Here is a 19701-nt window from a genome sequence, read left to right as displayed (position 1 = left end):
TTGGTAGGAGGAGAACCAGGAGAGAGCAGAGTCTCGGAGGCCAAGAGAGTGGAGTCTTTTTGAGGAGGAGGGGATGATCAACAGTATCAAAAGCAGCGGAGAAGTCAAGTAGTAACAGTACGGAGTAGTGGCCGTTGGTGTTAGTAGATCATTAGTGAGTTTTAGTAGGGCAGTTTTGTGTTGTGAGCGAAAGCCAGACTGTAAAGGGTCAAGAAGGTTGTTGTCAGGTAGGAGCTCAGGCGATTGTAGACTAAGCGTTCTAGGAGTTTAGAGGTAAATGGCAGCAGGGAGATGGGTCTTAGGTTGTTCAGGTTGGTGAGTTCCAGGGAGGGCTTTTTAAGTATGGGAGTGATGTGTGCATGCTTTAGAGTGGAGCGGAAGGGACCGTTAGAGAGCGAGATTGAAGATGTGAGTGAGGGGGCATGGGATGGAAGAAGAGAGTGACCGTAGTAGTTGTGAGGGGACAGGGTCCAGGTGGCAGGTAGTGAGACAGACTTCTGAGAAAACCTTAGTGACCTCTTCGGTAGTAGCAAGGTCAAAAGAGGAAAGTGTTGAGGGAGGTTTAGTATAAGGTATGCTAAGTGAAATGAATGTTTGTGAAGTGGCGATGCCCCTACGAATTGCATCAATCTTATTTTTGAAGTGATTTGCAATCTCGTAAGCAGTGAGTGAGGTACTGGGTGGAGGTGGAGAAAGTAGAGAGTTAAAAGTAGAGAAAAGCTGACGAGGACTGGATGATAAGCTATTGATGAGAGTGACAAAGTAGGCTTGTTTGGCAGCATAAAGGGAGGAATTGTATGTTAAGAAAGCAGATTTATATAGGGTGAATGCTTGGTGAGATTTGGTTTTACGCCACAATCGCTCCAGCGCGCGACTATGTCTCTTAAGATTTCCGGTGTCGCCAGTCTGCCACGGTTGTAATGAACGGGGCCTGATGCTTTGTGTAGTTATAGGAGCAAGTGAGTCTAGTGTGGATGAAAGTGAACTGTTGTAGACAGCAGTGGCCAAGTCAGGGCAGGACAGGAGAGAGATTCTGTCATAGAGTTGGTCAGTTGCAGAGTGGAAAGGAGCAGGGTTCAAGTTGTGAAGGTTTCTGCGGGTAATTGTTTGCTGCTTGGAGGGATAGGTGTTTGGAGATGAGGACACTGTGAAGGCGATGAGCTTGTGATCAGAGAGGAAAGGGGGTGTTTGTGAGGTTGTAGGGAGTGCAAAGACGGGAGAAAACAAGGTGTAATGTATTCCCATCAGAGTGAGTGGAGGACTGTATCCATTGTGCTAATGCAAAAGATGTGGTTATGTTGAAGAGTTGGGATGTAGCCAGGATGTTCACATTAATGGGGATGTTAAAATCTCCAAGAATGATAGTGGGTAGTTCAGAGGAGAGAAAGTAGGGTAGCCAGGCGGAGAAATCATCAAGAAAGCGCGACTCCTGTCCAGGAGGCCGATAGATCACTGCAATCCTCAGAGAAATGGGAGAAAACAGCCGAATGCAGTGAGTCTTGAAAGAAGAGAAGGATAGAGAGGGAGGGTTAGGGAGGACTTGAAAGGTGCTCAGTGGGGATAGAAGAAAACCAACCCCATCATCTTTCCGACATCTGGGTCTGGGTGAGTGAGTCCAGAGGAGGCCTCCATAGGAAAGTGCTGCGGGAGAAGCAGAATCTGCTGCTTGAAGCCAGGTTTCTGTAATTGATAGTAGGTTAAGGAAGTGGGAGACAAAAAGGTCATGGACAGAGGTGAGCTTATTACAGGCAGAGCGGGCATTCCCGAGCGCACCTGAAAAAGGGAGGGTGGTTTTTTGGGAGCACGGGGACCGATATTAAATTGAGGGTATTGCGGCTATTCCTGGAAGAAAGAGGGTGCCTAGTGTGGGGGTGAAATAGTGGAGGACCAGGGTTTGGGGAGATATCCCCAGAGGTTAGGAGAAGAAGGGTGAGGAAAGTAAGATGGTAGAGGGATGTATATGAGTGCACATGCCTTCCAGTCCTGGTGTTTGGGTCAGCAGGAGAGTAAAGTATTAGCAGGAGGTGATGAGAGCAGTAGTAGGGAGATGGCAGCAGTGAGGGTGAGATGTATAAGTTTTGGGGTGGAGCAGAGGGGTAAAGAAATTAGATTTTGGGAACAGAGGATAGTAATATGAAAAGGAGGCGTAGAGGGGGGCATATTAAAAAGAGTAGTAGGAGTGGGAATCAGACTTGTAGGAGACGTTTCCCAGGGTTTTGCTTGCAGTCCATCCAGCTTGCAGTAGAGTTCATTGTTGTATCTTCCTGCTGCTTGAGTTATCCAGCATAAAACACACTCACCCCTGCACCTCATCTGTGACTGTACACACACGTACACACACACGTACACACACACACACACATACCTACCTCTTCCAGGTAGGGCATTTGAAGCCAAGAAGCGAAACGCGTCGACCTCTGAAGGACATTGATGCCATAGAACATGATGCTGTGACTTCTTAGGCTTCTTAGCCAAGTACTGTTTTTACATAATGTGTTTTGGAAGATGCATTTCAATAAATATGTTTAATGTATAACATCAGCTTGTCCGCTTAATGTACCAGTAAAGTCCTATTAGGTTTTGTTTCTTTTTGTATCTGTTAATTTTCAAAAGAACAAGCTCTCTTCCAGATGTCAGATATCAGTTTACAGGGATGAGATAAACTATTCAACACTGACAGGGGTGCTTACAATGATCATTTCTTATTTGTCTAAAACCTTTATCCCAAAAGGAAAAACTGTTGCTGTAACTGCTTAGAAAGGGTGAACAGGAGTTTGGTTGCAATTTTTATTAATGTATTTAAATCTGCTAGTACATCTGACACTCCCCACAGACTGACAATGCCGCTGCCAAATGTGTCCCCAGTGCTCCTTCATCCAGAATGGGGGCACTCTAATACAGGAGGTGTGTTACTGACCAGATCACCAGGTGAAACAGCCTAAAAAACACAAATGCTTTGACCACATCTAATTGATCAGCTACTATATATTACATTTTTGGTTTGGCTTTAATAATAATGCTGTTAAGATTCAGGTCTGCTATTTATGGGACATCCGTCAATCTGTGGGTAGCTGTATTTTGTTTTTTCAGTGATCAGGTTCTGCATTGGTAACATGTCCTGTAAAAGGTTTGATCGTTTTTACCACAATCTGAGTTTCTTCCAACATTGTGTGATATAAGGTGTATTGTTTTGCTGTTAAACTTGCATATCGCAGTGCTCGTTTCATGTGCATTGGACAAATCTATCAGGCCAGATATGGCCATTCCCCTCATTCTCAGAAATAGTATAGTGGGATGTGTACATTGAATCTGTGGACTGCAGACAAGAAGTTAATCCATGAATGTGACCTGAATGGTGTCATAGAGCAGGGAGATAACAAATCATCTGACCCAGAGACTTTTAGATAACTTATCACTGTGTTGTGCACCTTGTACACCTAATATCTTGTATAGTTGAAGAGCAACTCTGGAAAACAGAATCACTTTGCTATGTTTTAATGCTGTTCTGCACAAGTTCATTTGTATTAAAGCAGCCGTTCTCAACGGTTTTTTTTTTTTTTAATTTTTTTAATAGAGGAGCCCTTGAAATAATGTTCTGGGCGCAGGAGCCCCTGCTATCATTGCTATATCTACAGCACAGGGTACATTAATGTGGTCACTGGGAAGAATGCTGCTTACATTTGTTGTCAATGGCCAGAATGCTTCACTTACAGATAGCTAAAAAAGATCATTGGTTACTTTAAAGAATACGTAAACCCAAAATTTCATATTCTTGATATGTTCCTGCTGTACCATGTACTTGTATGAAAAAGTATCCTTGGCAGCACAGTAGCTAAGTGGTTACCGCGTCCTCCTGGCAGCACTGGGGACGTCGTTTCGAATCCCAACCACGTTACCTGCATGGAGTTTGCATGCTCTCCTTGTTCTCCAGGTACTCTGGTTGTATGAATGTGAGTTAGGGACCATAGATTGTAAGCTCCTTGAGGGCAGGGACTGATGTGAATGTGTAACAAATATGTAAAGCATTGTGTAAAATTGACAGCGCTATACAAGTACCTGTAATAAATAAAAATAAAATCCTGCTCTCTTTGTATTGCTTCCTTTGAGTGAAATCCCTGGTGTTCCTGCCAGTGCCTCTGCTGTGAAATCCCTGGTGTTCCTGCCAGTCCCTCTGCTGTGAAATCCCTGGTGTTCCTGCCAGTCCCTCTGCTGTGAAATCCCTGGTGTTCCTGCCAGTCCCTCTGCTGTGAAATCCCTGGTGTTCCTGCCAGTCCCTCTGCTGTGAAATCCCTGGTGTTCCTGCCAGTCCCTCTGCTGTGAAATCCCTGGTGTTCCTGCTAGTCCCTCTGCTGTGAAATCCCTGGTGTTCCTGCTAGTCCCTCTGCTGTGAAATCCCTGGTGTTCCTGCCAGTCCCTCTGCTGTGAAATCCCTGGTGTTCCTGCCAGTCCCTCTGCTGTGAAATCCCTGGTGTTCCTGCTAGTCCCTCTGCTGTGAAATCCCTGGTGTTCCTGCCAGTCCCTCTGCTGTGAAATCCCTGGTGTTCCTGCCAGTCCCTCTGCTGTGAAATCCCTGGTGTTCCTGCCAGTCCCTCTGCTGTGAAATCCCTGGTGTTCCTGCCAGTCCATCTGCTGTGAAATCCCTGGTGTTCCTGCTAGTCCCTCTGCTGTGAAATCCCTGGTGTTCCTGCTAGTCCCTCTGCTGTGAAATCCCTGGTGTTCCTGCCAGTCCCTCTGCTGTGAAATCCCTGGTGTTCCTGCCAGTCCCTCTGCTGTGAAATCCCTGGTGTTCCTGCTAGTCCCTCTGCTGTGAAATCCCTGGTGTTCCTGCCAGTGCCTCTGCTGTGAAATCCCTGGTGTTCCTGCCAGTGCCACTGCTGTGAAATCCCTGGTGTTCCTGCCAGTCCCTCTGCTGTGAAATCCCTGGTGTTCCTGCCAGTCCCTCTGCTGTGAAATCCCTGGTGTTCCTGCCAGTCCCTCTGCTGTGAAATCCCTGGTGTTCCTGCCAGTCCCTCTGCTGTGAAATCCCTGGTGTTCCTGCCAGTCCCTCTGCTGTGCAATCCCTGGTGTTCCTGCCAGTCCCTCTGCTTTCCAGCGTGGTCAGTTTTCTAGCTGTGCTGGAACTCTGACTGCGGTCTCTCTAATGATCAGATGTCTTCCGACACCCCCACCTTGCACAGCCATTAACTGGGGAGTTCATTACAGCCATTAACTGGGGAGTTCATTGTGCTGCTGTTTCTCTTCCCCAACTCTTATGCAGCTGAGAACAGAGGTTATGTGATCATTATAAAAAAAAAAAGGGGGGGAAAGGTGTTTATAATGTTTTTTTTTTTCTTTTTTCATATCTATATACAAATAGTTTACTTTTTCAATTTCTATTTTAAACTGAAAGGGTTGTTTTGTGCATACATTAACTGATAGGCAGAAATTGCCAGTTGCTCAAGGAACCCCTAGCAACCCAGAGGAGGAAGAAGAGGCTTTGAGAAAGGAGCTGGGCGGTGCCGCAGGCAGGGAAGCCCTGCGTTACTTTTATGGCTCCCAGACTGCTTTGGCGGGATATGCATCCCCCTGAGAAGTGACACCCTGGGATACCCAACATCCATCCAGGATGCAGTGGCATCTTACTGATGCTACAGTGATATGTGCATGATAGGTTTTTAAAGCGGAGCTCCAGTCTCTCCCCCCAAAAATTAAGTCACCAGCTGCAAATACTGTAGCTCGTTTGGCTGTACTTCACCTGTGGATCACGGGAGTGCAGTTCCTTCATTTCCTGTTTTCAGCTGACAGCGTGCTAAAGTCCACTGCGGGCTAATGGCGCCCAGCTGGTCCAGGCTGGGGAAAGATCCTGACTTTAAAGTTGGGATCCACCCAGATGTCTGGACCGGCACCTGGCTCAGCCTCTCAGTGAGCCAGAGCCAGTTGCCCCCTCCATCTCCACAGCCCAGCGCTCCAGTGAACTGGGGAAGGGGGGGGGGGCAGGCAGAGCAGACAGTGGAGACTGATGGTCACCTCTCTGTGCTCAGAGCGACAGGTAGAACTGATTGATCAATGGTGTCTGATCGCTCAGTTCTTACCCTTAGAGCTGGTGGGGGACAGATGCTGCATCCACCAAGGCAAAGGTTCATACACGCCATAAGAAAATCATACAAGCATTTCCGTATGACGAAGAATTGGCTGATTATCTGATAGTGTAGTGCTTTCGTCAGCCGATTTTCGTTTTTTTTGGACGACAAAACCCGAGGGTGGAAGCTAGAAAATTTTTATCGTATGTGAACACAACGTCTTATTTTTGTTTGAATATTTCCGTACAAATTCTGTACACATTACACTGAAAAAAAATGCTCATGTTCAGAAGCGTAGAACAACCCTACACTTCCTCTTCTACTATGCTAGTACGTAGCTATGTTTGCCTTTGTCGGACGAGGATTTTCTTACTAACTAATTAGCCAATACCATTCGGACTACATCATGATATGGAATCGTGGGAAAACAAAACGATCGCTCTTCTGATTTTCTTATAGTGTGTAATAGGCTTACGTTTGATTTAAAGAAAATAACACAAACACATACATCTCTTTTAATAAAGTGTCTGAGAAAAACTTTGTCTCAACTGTAGCATAGTTAGTCTGCTAATAAATTTTCATTTTCTAAGCTGTGGGGGGGGGGGGGACCCCGAAAGATAGAAGCTGATTGTTTGCTATGGGCAGTGGCAACGGTTGAGATAAAGAGGTGGCATGAGATACTGAAAAGTAGTGCTGATATGAAACAAAGAATAATGAAATATTAGAACAGTATTTTAGAGTATTTAAGAATAAAAAAATATTCAGTTTGGATTTACATCTACCTTAATGGCCGGTACACACCTGAATCACACAGGAACGCAGGTTTCCCGCACCATGTTCAAGTGAATGAGCCCCAAATGTTTGGCTGAATTCCCAGAAGTATGATCTCCATGCATCTCCCCATATCCCTCCCACAAGTCTCGAAAGCCTGAACTGCAGATTCTTGCAGGCTGGTCATACACCAGTAGAATTTAATTTTCAGAATCATTTTGCAAATGTTTAGTGGGCTCAAATCAACATTTAACCTTTGTGGCGAGAACATTGGAGCAGGATGGGTATTTATTTTCTTGAATGAACAACGTTCTGTGAATGTCTGTTTTGTTCTGGATAAATTAAACTTAGGGTAGCTTCACACTGACCTGCTGTACTTTTGGCTGAAGCGCAGCTTACTCACTTTTCTTGTCTGGGTTAGTGCTGCTTTCCCATAGACTTTGGTTCTGTCCTGCTGACTTGGTGCTCTTTGTGATGGTACACCACAACCACGGGGCATTGTAGAAGTCTATGGGAAAGCACATTTAATCTATGGTTTTTTAGCGGGTTAGCTGTGCTTTGCCCAAAGCACAGCTGGACAGTGTGAAGCTGTCCTTATTGTAATGAAACCTGTTTAATATGTTTGGAATTCCATTCAAATAACTGGTCTTGGCAAAATTTTAAGGGCATTTGAACAAAATTAGTTGACATCAAAGATGGGAAGAAATTATTCTGATAAATTATATTTCTATAAATGTTTGACCCAAAATATGACCATGTATGGCCAGCTTTACCGATGGTGTCTGTGATGGAGGGACATAATGACCGTCAATGCACTATCCTGATTATCACAGTAGGGAATAGCTGTAATTGGGACTGGCTTTCAAACCCACCTGATTAGGCCCCATGTACACGGGACACTTCTGAACAATGGAAACTGACTGCTGGAAAACATAGGTTAAAAACCGTCTGTTTAGCCGCGTTTGCATACCTCGTTTATGAGCGTTTGCGTTTAGAAACATTTTTTAAAGATAACCTCAAGAGACCTTCCAAAATTCCCAGAATGCACTGAAAAATAGTAAAAAAAATTTACTATTTTAGACATTTTGAGAGAAATGGAGAGAGCAGTATTTGTTGAGATTAGCTGTTTTTTTGTTTTTTTGTAGTGTTTGGATGTGTTCCAGCTCATTTCTGTGCAGAAATTATTGCAGCAGTGTCTAATATATTTTCTTTAATGCGAAACCTCAAAGTATGGTGTACCGGGAAAACGCTTTGCATGCATTTTTCATGATGAAAAAAGGCTCTGGATAGCATCTGGAAATAGAAGAATTAAAAAAAAAAATTGCAAACGCTTATGAACGCGGTTAGCTGCGTTTACAAGCGTTTGGCGGTTGAAACATTGATAAAATCTACTCCTGAATGCAAATTTTCTGCGTTCAAAAAAATGACTGTAAACTCAACTGCCTGTAAACAAAGATGTGTACATGGACACATAGGAAAACATTAGGGGGAGTTCAGGGGCTGCTGAAAAAAAAAAAAAAACGCTGAACAGATCCTAAACGTGAGTTTATCGGCTGCAGTGTACATGAGCCTTAGGCTTTCCTTTTTGAAAGCAATCATACATGGTCTGATGGACATGAAATGATCACCCAGGTGAGTTAGATCAGCTGTCATCTTATGTGTACTGGTATCCATATTTTGTATGCTGTTCAGTTATTGCTGTTGATGCATCACATCACTTCTGACTTTCCAGTTGTGTCAGTGGGTATTGTTTACACTGAGGAAACCCTCCCCCTCCTCACATCTGATAACATGAAGGTCTGAATTAATTGTCACCCAAGTGTCAGGTTATTGGTATAGACACGTTAGACACATCTGTCATGAGTTTTGTTTAGTTAGTGTGCTGAACATATATGCAAGGTATTTTAGTTCAGAGAATATTGGAAGAAAACTGAACACTTGAGGCTGGGGTTACACTCATGCGGTGCGGTACGTCGCATGTGATTCGCACAGGAACCGCACCGCATTCCTGTGCAAATCACATGCAAATTGTGTGCGGTGCGACTTGTGCCATACATTATGTTAAATCGTACCGTATCCACACCAAAAAGGTGCAGGACCCTTTTTTGGGTCCGCACTAGAATCGGATCGCATGGGTATTGACACCTATGCTATCCGATTCTGCACATCGCACCGCGTTTTGTGGATGAATTTCGGGGTGTTAACATACAGACCCACAGCGGTTTGCATGAGCTGGGTGTGATTCTGATGTGGTGCGGAATTCGCACAGAAATTTCCGGACCGCATCAGGATGGAGACATGGGTGGATGGGCAAGTTCACTTTGCATGTTAAAATCAATGTTTTTGGTTCATGGTGCCCAGATGCAGTGTAGCTCCACTTTAAGCACTACTTCTTGCTGTAGGTTGGTCTGTTAAAGTAGAACTAAAGGCAATTTTTTTTCAATTTAGGTAGAATAGGGAGGAGATATAACCCTATAATATAAATTTGAGATATTCACTGTTGGTGATGACAATAAACAGGATAAGTAGGACGAATCTCCCCAATGAGGGCACAAACAAAACAAAAAAAACTGACCAGTGTTCTGATCCCTCTCCAAAAAAAAAATATTTTGCCTTTAGTTACACCTTAACAACTTGCCCTCCTGAGGATTTACCCCCCTTCCTGACCAGGCCATTTTTTGCATTACGGCACTGTTACTTTAACTGACAATTGCATGGTCATGCAACGCTGCACCCAAATGATATTTACATCCTTTTTTCCCCACAAATGGAGTTTTCTTTTGGTGGTATTTGATCGCCTTTGCATTTTTTTTTTATTTTTTGCACTGTAAAAAAAGGCAAATTTTGAGAAACAATATTTTTGACTTTTTGCTATTAAACGTCCAGTAAAAAATCAAATTTCATCATAAATTTAGTCCAAAATGTATTTTGCTACGTCTTTGCTAAAAAAAAATCACAATACATGTAAATTAATTGGTTTACGTGAAAGTTATAGTGTTTACAAATGGTGGTATATATACTGGTAATGGGGCTGTTCAGCGACTTATAGCAAGACTGCGGCCTGCATTCTGACACTGGGGGGAACTGACTTGGTGTCACTGACATCCCCAATGACACCAATACAGTGATCAATGCTAATAAAAAGCACTGACACTGTACTAATGGTACTGGGCAGGAAGGGGTTAACTGTATGCTGTTTTACACTGTGGCTGTGTTTTGTGCTTCACTGTAAGCTCGCTGCTTTGTATGGCTATGCAATGCACAGCCATGCAAAGCAGTGTGCAGGAGCTGATGGGAGAGAACGGTTTTGTTTGCAATCTGATCTGATCCGCATCTAATGCCCTGAACACACTGTCAGTTTCTTTTTATTATTTAACCCAGCAGGCTGAACGAAAAAAAACCTGACCGATCGCTGTACTAGCACAAGCGGTGTTAGTACAGTGATTGACAGAGGGACTGCTCTACACTTGTATAGATGAATCAGAGTGACTTACGAGCCACAGGTGTGATAATTACTAGAGGATCGCAAACATGAAACATAACTACAACTGTGTTGGAAATATCTACAAATATATGTTGCACTCCTAAATACTTCTCAATAAATAATAATTAAATTATTACCGTTAAATGAATTCAAATTATGATACAAATAACTAATAAAAGTGTATAAATACCAAAAAATATTTAAATAGTTTCAACTAATCAATCTCCTCCAAATAAATATCAAAATAATTCCACATGACATACTCCTCTAAAAAATATTTTACCAAGTGCTCATAAATCATCTATTAGTGACATGATGTACTTACGAATACCCTCAATTTCATTTATATTCATAATACCCTCATTTAATATAATAAAAATAATAAACCAACTAATAACCCTCAACTAAAACGCATTTAGATGATCCCCATAAATAAAAATAACCAAATGCTCATAAATAATTAGTAGTGATTAGTATGAATCCAAATATCATCAAAATAATAGTCCCATTGAATAAACAATTGTTTGTATATAGTGACTTGGTGCTTGTTGTTCTTCAATTTGTGACTTTTGTGAATCCTTCAAATAGTGAAGATGTGCGCTCACCTCCTTTGATGCCTGCAATTAGGCTATACACGCTTTCGGTTCACTTTCCCTGGAACCTGCTGGACATATACTTTTGCTGGTGAAATAGGGAGATCCTTCTACACTACACTTACCACCCCCACCTCTCTTCCTTGCCAGAACACACCAGTCAGCTCTGTCAGTCATTGGCAGAGAGCAGTGATCGGAAGCTGATCGGCAGACCTTTTTTGGTCATGCCCCTTTGAGAGAAGCTGGACACTGGCTAAATGGCGGCTGGTTTGTGTACCTGGCTGATACCACCTAATGTTCAACTTATGTGTACAGGGCTTAAATCGCCGCAATAGAAAAGCACTATGTGCTTAAGCTGATGAACACACATACAATTCTAATATCCCATGACTTCATTGAACACGCCCATTTAAACATTCACAGTGATTGAGGAAAACGCAAGTGAACCCTTAGAATTATTACTTCAACGAAAGCTAATTGGAGTCAGTAGTTTGCTCCCTTGGAGTCTAATTAATGAAATAAGTTTGGAGGTGAGGTTTAGAGCTGCTTTGAAAAAAGACATGTTAGAGCGACTTCTGTACAACCAGGGTGCCCATATGTGAATCGAAATTTGGCTGGTCCCTGCTGCACTGGCCAGATTTTGATCCATGCATGGCCAGCTAAAAATGGTTCTAAAGCGTGAAGGTTTTTACCTTAATACATTCTCTGCATTAAGGTAAAAAACCTTCAGTGTGCTGCTCCCCACTCCAGACCCACCTTTTACTTACCTGAGCCTGATCTTGATCCAGCGATGAGCACGAAAGCAGCGTCTCTCTTTGCTCTCTTTCCTTATTGGCCATTGGCTCCTGCTGCTGTCAATCATTGCCAGTAGGAAGTGAGGTAGTTGCACAGAGCTGGCTTGGGAGCAAGCATGCATGATTGCCCTCATAGTGGCTTGCTATAGGGCACTTGGCAGGGGGGAGCAGCAGACAACGCTGGTGGAGGACCCTAGAAGAGGAGGTTTAGGGCTGCTCTGTGGAAAACCATTACACGGAGCAAGTAAGGATGACATGTTTCGTATTTTAAAGAATATAAAATGTAAACCTTCTACAATCCCTTTCCTGCTCCTAAGGTGTTGGTCCCTCTCTGACGAGCGAGATTCTGCCACCTTTAGACTAGAGAGTAAGTGTCTCCATAGAAGCAGATGAGTGTTCTCTTTGCTCACTTAGCAATCCTGTTGCTGGTGTGTTGCCACCAGGGACAGGATCAATAACAAGATGTTGCTCTAACACTGGAAGCTGCAAAGCTACAATAAGGAAAGCTGGTGTCACCACCTTAGCTATGTGATAATGATTTGGGTCGTTGAATCATAAACAAGCCCAGCTGTGCCATAACAAATTCTCAACACTGCTGAACATACACAATATTGAATATGGTAAAACGCAGCTATGTGGTACTTTATTTAGTGCCATTATCATTTTTTTTCAGTTTCAGCAAAGATTTCTAAACTATCCGACATATTGCTTTCCCATATTCACTATTGACATGTAGCTGTTAACCGCTTGCCAACTACATCGCTTAGATGTACGGCTGCAAGATGGCACTCCTGTACAGCTCTCTCAGGAAGAGGGCCCGTGCACGCCTGTCGCCCCACCTGCGTAGACATATCACAAGCCGATCAGCGGGTCCCGACCAATGATTGACTGCCAGAAACCGGTGATGGCAAAGAGGCTGACAGGACAGAGCTCTGTGTATGTAAACAATAGAGAGCTCTGCCCTGTCTGTGGGGATGTGCCGGTTTTTGTTTCTTTGCAAAGCAGGGAATAAAAAGCAGCTCATCCCCTAGTAAAAACACCACACTGTGTACACACAAAGCACTGTTACGCATACACTTAACCCTTTGAGCACCTCTGGAATGTTAAACCCCTCCCAACCAGCGCCATTAGTACAGTGTTGGTATATATTATTAGCACTGGTCACTGTATTAGTGTCACTGGTCCCACAGTGTCAGATTGATCACCTTACTCTTACAGTCCTGCTATAAGTTGCTGATTGCTGCCATTACTAGTATTAAAAAATGTAAAATAAATAAAAAATCTAGTATATATCCCATATTTTGTAGACACTATAACTTTCGTGCAAGCCAATCAATATACTTACTGGGTTTCTTTTACCATAAATATGTAGCAGAATAAATTTTGGCTAAAATTTGTGAGGAAATTTGATGTAATTTTTTTTATTGGATGTGTTTTATAGCAGTAAGTAAAAACTAAATAAATAAATATATATATATATATATATATATATATATATATATATATATATATATATATATATATATATATATATATATATTTTTTTTTTTTTTTTTTTTTTTCAAAACTGTTGGTCTTTTTTCATTTTATAGTGCAAAAATAGAAAAAACCCAGTGGTGATCAAATACCACCAAAAAAAAGGTTTTTTTTGTGAAAAAAAGTATATACATCTCATTTGTGTACAGTGTTGCATGACCGCGCAGTTGTTAAAGACTGCAGTGTGGTATAGTAAAAAAAATGGCCTGGTCGGGAAGGGGGTAAAATGTTCCAAATGGCAAGTGGCTAATCTTTGGGCTCCTTCTCCTTATGTTGTCCTATGGTCAGACAATTGCTGGAGTATTGGGGCTAACTTGGGGATCTCTGGTACAGACTTTCTCAAATTTGGTTCTGTGAAACTCTAGGTTTCCTCCGGAGGTTGCTAGGGGTTTGTAGAGAAAGGTGCAGTTTCTGCCTCTCAGATAAGTTCCTACTGACACCAATGATCTTTTTAGCTATTTATGAGGGTTGATTCTGAGAAATGACCACAAGTGTAAGAGGCATCCTTCCCACTGACCTTCACACTTCTGTAGATATAGTAACTATTAGTAGGGATTTTGAGACTGGAAAATAGTTTGCAGGGTTCCTCTATTTAAAGGGTGTAAAGGCTGCTCTGGTTGCGGACAATGAAGGCTGAAAAAAAGCCTTTTTTCTTGGTAGAACTCAACGATGTGTTGGATAAAAATGTAATAAGAGTTCTGATTATTTTTAGGTGTGGTTTTTTTTTTTTTTTGCACATGAATGTAAGTAACAAAAAATACTTTGTATTTGAAATCTGTTTGATCCTGTGTTATCCAGTGTCCCGATGGAAAGCACCTGGAGGGACTTTCAAAGCAGCTGGACTGGGATGCACGAAAGATCCAGAGGTGGTTCAGACAAAGGCGAAATCAGGATAAGCCGAGCTTAGTAACAAAATTTTCAGAGAGCATGTGAGTGAATTCGTCTTCTGTGTCTATTATTGTAATTAGAAGTGTTTGCTGGTAAAACACATGGTATTCACATGATATTTCCATCACATATTTTAAAAAATGGCATTATTGAATAAAGACTTCATATTTTTTAAACATTATGAATAGAATAAAGAAACACATGCAGTACTTCCCAGCAATACACATTTCCTTGTACTTTTGCTCTAAAGACCCTAAAAGTATAGAAAAATACCTGGTGCTGTGCCAGAAATGCCCACTTGTGGGCTGATAACAGAGTATTTATGTGGTCTGAGTGGTGTCAGCCCTAACCAGTTGTCTTTTTTACTAAACTACTCTAACCTTGTTTAGTTGTTCTCAACAACAGAGACTAATTGATCTTCAGACTCCATGCACACGGGACATTTTATTAGCACTGGTAATGTTAGCTGTGTAAAGTCATGTTAAAAACGTGAGTTTTTCAGAGTTTTTACAATAGCGTTTAGTGGCATTTTTCCACGTTTTGCGGTTTTAGCACTTTTTTGGCCCAAAAACAGTTTTGACGGGGGGGTCAAAAAAAGTCCAAAAAAGCTGGTTTGCTGTAAATTACCACGTTTTTCAGCATTAGAGTGTTTGTACAGCTAAAAAAAATTTCTCTAGAAACCTACTAGTTCTGAGTTTTTTTTCCAGCCAAAAATCGCCCCCTTTCAAAAAACGTTGATTACAGTCTGTGTGCGCATGGACACATAGGATAACATGCTGGGGAGTTTACTGGCTGTAATGTTAAACGCCAAAAACAGCAGCTGTAAAAACGTCCAGTGTGCATGAGGACTTGCTCCCAAGAAAGAAGCTAGATGAGCTATTTGGCCTCCTTGAGATAACACAGGAAGTGAGCACACGATGCAACAAGGCCTCATTCACACTATACGTGCAGAAAAACTGATGGAAACTGACATGCAGATTTCACTTGCAGAGACATCAGTTTTCATGCACGCTTCAATGAGTATTATACACGTTGCAGATTTCTGCGCCAAAAAATATCTGCATGTGATACTAGTGCTGCATAGAAAACAATTGATTTTGTTGTGCCCTTGCAGAACACGTGCAGAAAAACTGACGTCTCTGCACCACGGTGTGAATGAGCCTTAAAGCTTTGCATTTCAGACCTGGTCAACTGTTATTTTTTACACTTATTGAGCAGATGTAACAGAAAAAGACTTTCCTTAGTATATTTAACAGGCCAGATGGTAGCAAATAAGAGAAGTTTGCTGTTGAGGTTTACGTACATGTTAAAGTGGAATTAAGTATCGCAGTGTATATATATATTATTTTTCTCTTTAGTGGGCCCTCGGGAGGTTTATGCCACAATGTGCTAGTATGCACCAGGTGATAGCACATTATGGCAGACCTATCTGTCAAATGTAAGCCTCCATTGCTGCACTCAGCTCTGCAGCTGGACCCTGGCGGTTCCATCTTCTCCCAGGTTCGCTCTGTTAGACCGCTTGAATGGCAGGGCTGTGATGATGTCACTCTTGCACATGTGCACGGTAGGCATAAATGTACTCTTGAGCTGCACTTGCAGGGGGAAGTATCTATTGCAGGGTATCTTCTGTCATTACAACCCTACCTGTCTTTCAGTGTTGTGTTTTTTTTTTTGTTTTTTTTTTTTTAGTTTAATTCCACTTTAAATGTAGTGAACCAGAGCCATCAATCAGAATTCACCTTGTACTCATCTGACCTTGTGAAATGGGATTGGGTACTATGGGTTAATGCATTTGCGATCTTCATTGGATGAGGCTGAAATTGTTGATTCCTTTTTAGGGATAAAAGGCAGAGCCATGTAAATTATACCTTGTGCCTTAGTGGCCATCAGGGTTACCGACTTGTTTGTTTATTTGCTGACATACAGGACTCACCAGGGTTATGTGGCTGATTTAATCCAGGTAAAGATCTGATTTAAGCCGGCCATAGATGGATCAAATCTTAGCCAGTTCAGCAGGGGCCAGCCAAAATTCGATCCATCTATGGGTAAGCTGGTTGTACTCAAGTCAATCCATCGATCAAATTAGAGTACAACCAGCCAGTTGTATTGTTTTACACGCGATTACTGCCAGCAACTATAGCCACTAACAGTAATTGTGTTCTGTCGACTGGGGGGACTCTGCCGGCAAAACACAATAGTGGTGCTGGGGTGGATTACCCCATCAACAATGAGTGTATTGGAGGGAATCGAGTGATGGTCAATTCATTTACGGCTTGCCTACGTCCTTTGAGCCACAGGACATGTGTAAATTTGATTTAGCAGAAAATAAAGGGATCATCTAGCAAATGTTGTGACTAGAACTGGCCATACACCAGTAGATTTTTGTTCCAAAGTTTAAAAAACAGCTGCTCGTTTTTTGTTTTGTTTGTTTTTTTTGTTTTTTTTTAATCATTAGTGGGGTCCAATCGATATAAATTTTTAATTTCAATGATAAAATTTGATTGAACAGGATAGAAACATTTTTTTCAATACATTTCTAAGAGTGAATGTGGTTTTTGTTGAGAACATTATATTCATTCCACTAGGGGTGCACCGGTATCCGTATTGGTGCCAATACTGAGTATTTTCATGAGTACTTGTGAAAATACTCCTGATACCTTAACTGATACTTTGCGGTGCGATTTGCGTTAATAGAAGCAAATTGCACCGGAAAGATTAGCATGCGATTCCGGTCCAAATCTTATGCAGTTTCCACACTGCTCCTGTGTGAACCCAGGAGCAGTTTCCACACTGCTCCTGTGTGAACCCAGGCTTGTCATAGCCCGAGTTCACACAGGAGCGGTGCGGGAAACCTCCATGCAGGCATCCAATGCTGAGTCTCTGGTAGGAGAGGAGACCGCAATGACCGTTTGGGTTAGAGATCTTTTGCTCACTTCCGTCAGGCGGAGAGACGCTGAACTGTCATCGCTGCAAGGAGAGGAAAGAAAATGGAGGCGATTTCAAATCTCTGCTGCTTTCTCTCCTCTCCTACCACTGAGACTCTGCATGGGATGCCTGCAGAGAGGTTTCCCGCACTGCTTCTGTGTGAACTCTGGCTATGACAAGCCGTGGTTCACACAGGAGCAATGGGGAAACCACATGTGATTTGGACAGGAATCGCATGCTAATATTTTGAGGTGTGATTTTTCTTAATGGATGCAAATTGCACAGCAAAGTATTGATATCGGTGAATACTTGACCGAAAGTATTGTTACTGGCCGATAAAACACACAAAAAAAAAAACCTGTATCGGTGCATCCCTACATTCCACAATCAATTGCTAAATCAGAATTCTGAAGTACTTTCAAATGCCGTTCGTCAAGTTATTGAATGTACTGTGAATTTTTGTATGAATATTTGTACAAACAGTGTTTTGATTTTGAAGTGTTTTGATTTTTTCATCTTTAAAGGTACTCCTAGATACTTGCTGTATTGTCTGATACTTGCATGACAATTGAGCATTGTGTGAAGTATTATAAAAGGTGACCTTGAAGGACAGCAGGGAAAAACATGTCGGAGTGGAATTTTTGTACAGCTTCCCTTTGTGTGGTTCACAGCCATTGCAAATGATTGTAGGATGCTCTCAATATGTATCTGAAACAAACAAAATTATTATATGATGCAATCATTACCTTTTGCTGCAATATGTTTTAATGTAGATAATCAATGTTATTGGGAAGGGTGTTATTAGATTTTCTCTTGATATTAGTGGCTCTGAAGTTTTCCAAATCATATTTCTTCTCTTTTCACTCTATATTCTTTCTAGGTGGCGGTTTATATTTTACTCCTATATCTTTTCCTATGGAGTATGGTTTTTGTGGTCGGTGAGTAGTCCTATGATTTTTGTATTCAAAGCTAACGTTAACCAGTGTTATCTGTCGATATCCTATAAAAAATACCTGCACTGTGAGTTAGGCTCCATTCACACTCATACGGGAAATCGTTTGACTTTGGAGTACGACTTTGATGCGACTTTGACTTGACTGTACACTCTGTGGATCTAAGTCGCATCAAAAGTTGCACCAATTTAGTGCAGGCACTTTTTCAAACTCGCTGTGACTTTAAGTCGCACTGATATGGACAGGTGCCATTGAAAATAAAGGGCTGCAACTTGTCATGTCCAAAGTCCCATGACAAGTTGCACAACTGTGAATGGTACCTAAAAAAAAAAAAAATGTAATAAATTAAAATTATGATTGCTGCTGGTATACTGTGAAAATACACCTAAAATGCTGCACTATTAATCTCCAAATGCCTACAGTTACCGCCTTACCTCCACAAGCTAATGTCCGTGCTTAGTGACAGTAATACCAATGTATACACAGTAGTGCTTTTAAAAAAAAAAAAAAAGGGGGGGGGGGGTGCTCTTTGGTAAATGTCAGAACTGGGTAGAACATTATCAGTGGATTTTGTTCAATCAGTTCCACCTTTTACAATAACTGAAATCTAGAGAAAGTTACAGGCCAGCTGCTACAGAACCTCAGTCCTGTTCTGACATACTCTGATCTACCTATAGGGGAGACTGTGCCTTTATCCAAAAAGCTGGAGAAAGATTTATGGGAAACATGGAGGCTGTGATACCTTGGATCTGTGGTACATATGCTGTTTTTGACTCAACTGCTAACACATCGAGTCAAAACCATCTGGTGAGTTTGGTGTGAAATTCATGTGGTCTGTCTTTCTTGGAGAAAAACACTTTGGAGCACTTTTTTTTTTTTTTTTTTTTTTAAAGCACTATTGTGTATATATTGGAACTGTCACTAAGCACGGACACTATCCTGTGGACTTTCTTTATCTTTTTTTTTATATCCTAGCTTAACATTATATCTTTAATATTAGTTTTAAATTACACTTTGTAGTAGAAGTGTCAGCACTGTTACCCTTTGGAATAATATTGTAGAACATGGCTAGGCAACCTTTGAGAGCTGGAGATCTACCTGAGCAACATGGAAGAGATTAAAAAAAGAGGCTCTTTTTTTTTTATATTTTTTTTTTATTTAATAAATTAACTAGCTTGGCTCCCAGAAAAGGATGGCATGAAGAAAACATTTATAAAATAAAAATAATTGTCACTTACCTATTTTTAGCCTGCCTTGGTCAGGTCATGTGAACCCCTGTGTCAGTTAGCGGTGGTTGTAGGGGAAGAGGATAGAGCTTTTGACAACAGTTTGTAAGGCCTGGAATTGTGATGTCATCTATAGGTTCCCATGTCCTAGCCATTGTCGGTGCTCTCCCCTCTCCCCTGCATATGCCACTGGCTGACACGGGAGAGAAAGAGACCGGATTGGAGCAGCCTGAAAATAGGTTAGTATAGGTGTCAGGAGGGGGCATTTTTAAGGCTAGTTAGGTTTAAGCTGGAATTCCACTTCAGTCTTTCTGCACTGATGGTCAGTGGTAGTGTTTCAAACTACCCCCATATTGGTGGGCAGCGGCAGCGTTTGTCAACTCCATTCATGCTTCAGCATAATGGGGTTAATTAACACTGACACTGGTGCTACTAATGCAGCACAAAGGGGTTACCACTGCCACTGGTCATT

The 19701-nt window shown here is 41.9% G+C and overlaps 1 protein-coding gene across 1 annotated transcript in view; it reads left to right on the top strand.

The window, feature by feature from the left end:
- The window catches only part of CERS5 (ceramide synthase 5), a 110490-nt gene that overhangs the window by 21591 nt on the left and 69198 nt on the right, over window positions 1-19701 (top strand). Inside the window, exons 3-4 of the mRNA XM_089687251.1 lie at window positions 14036-14166; window positions 17931-17988. Coding sequence (XP_089543377.1) covers window positions 14036-14166; window positions 17931-17988 — 189 coding nt within the window. The remainder of the gene's footprint in view (window positions 1-14035; window positions 14167-17930; window positions 17989-19701) is intronic.

This window comes from Staurois parvus, unplaced genomic scaffold, assembly GCF_062004578.1.
Source record: "Staurois parvus isolate SC_StPar_1 unplaced genomic scaffold, SC_StPar_1.0 ptg000422l, whole genome shotgun sequence".
Taxonomy (NCBI): Eukaryota; Metazoa; Chordata; class Amphibia; order Anura; family Ranidae; genus Staurois; species Staurois parvus.
The sequence above is the reverse complement of the archived record's forward strand: the minus strand, read 5'-3'. Positions and strand labels throughout refer to the sequence as shown.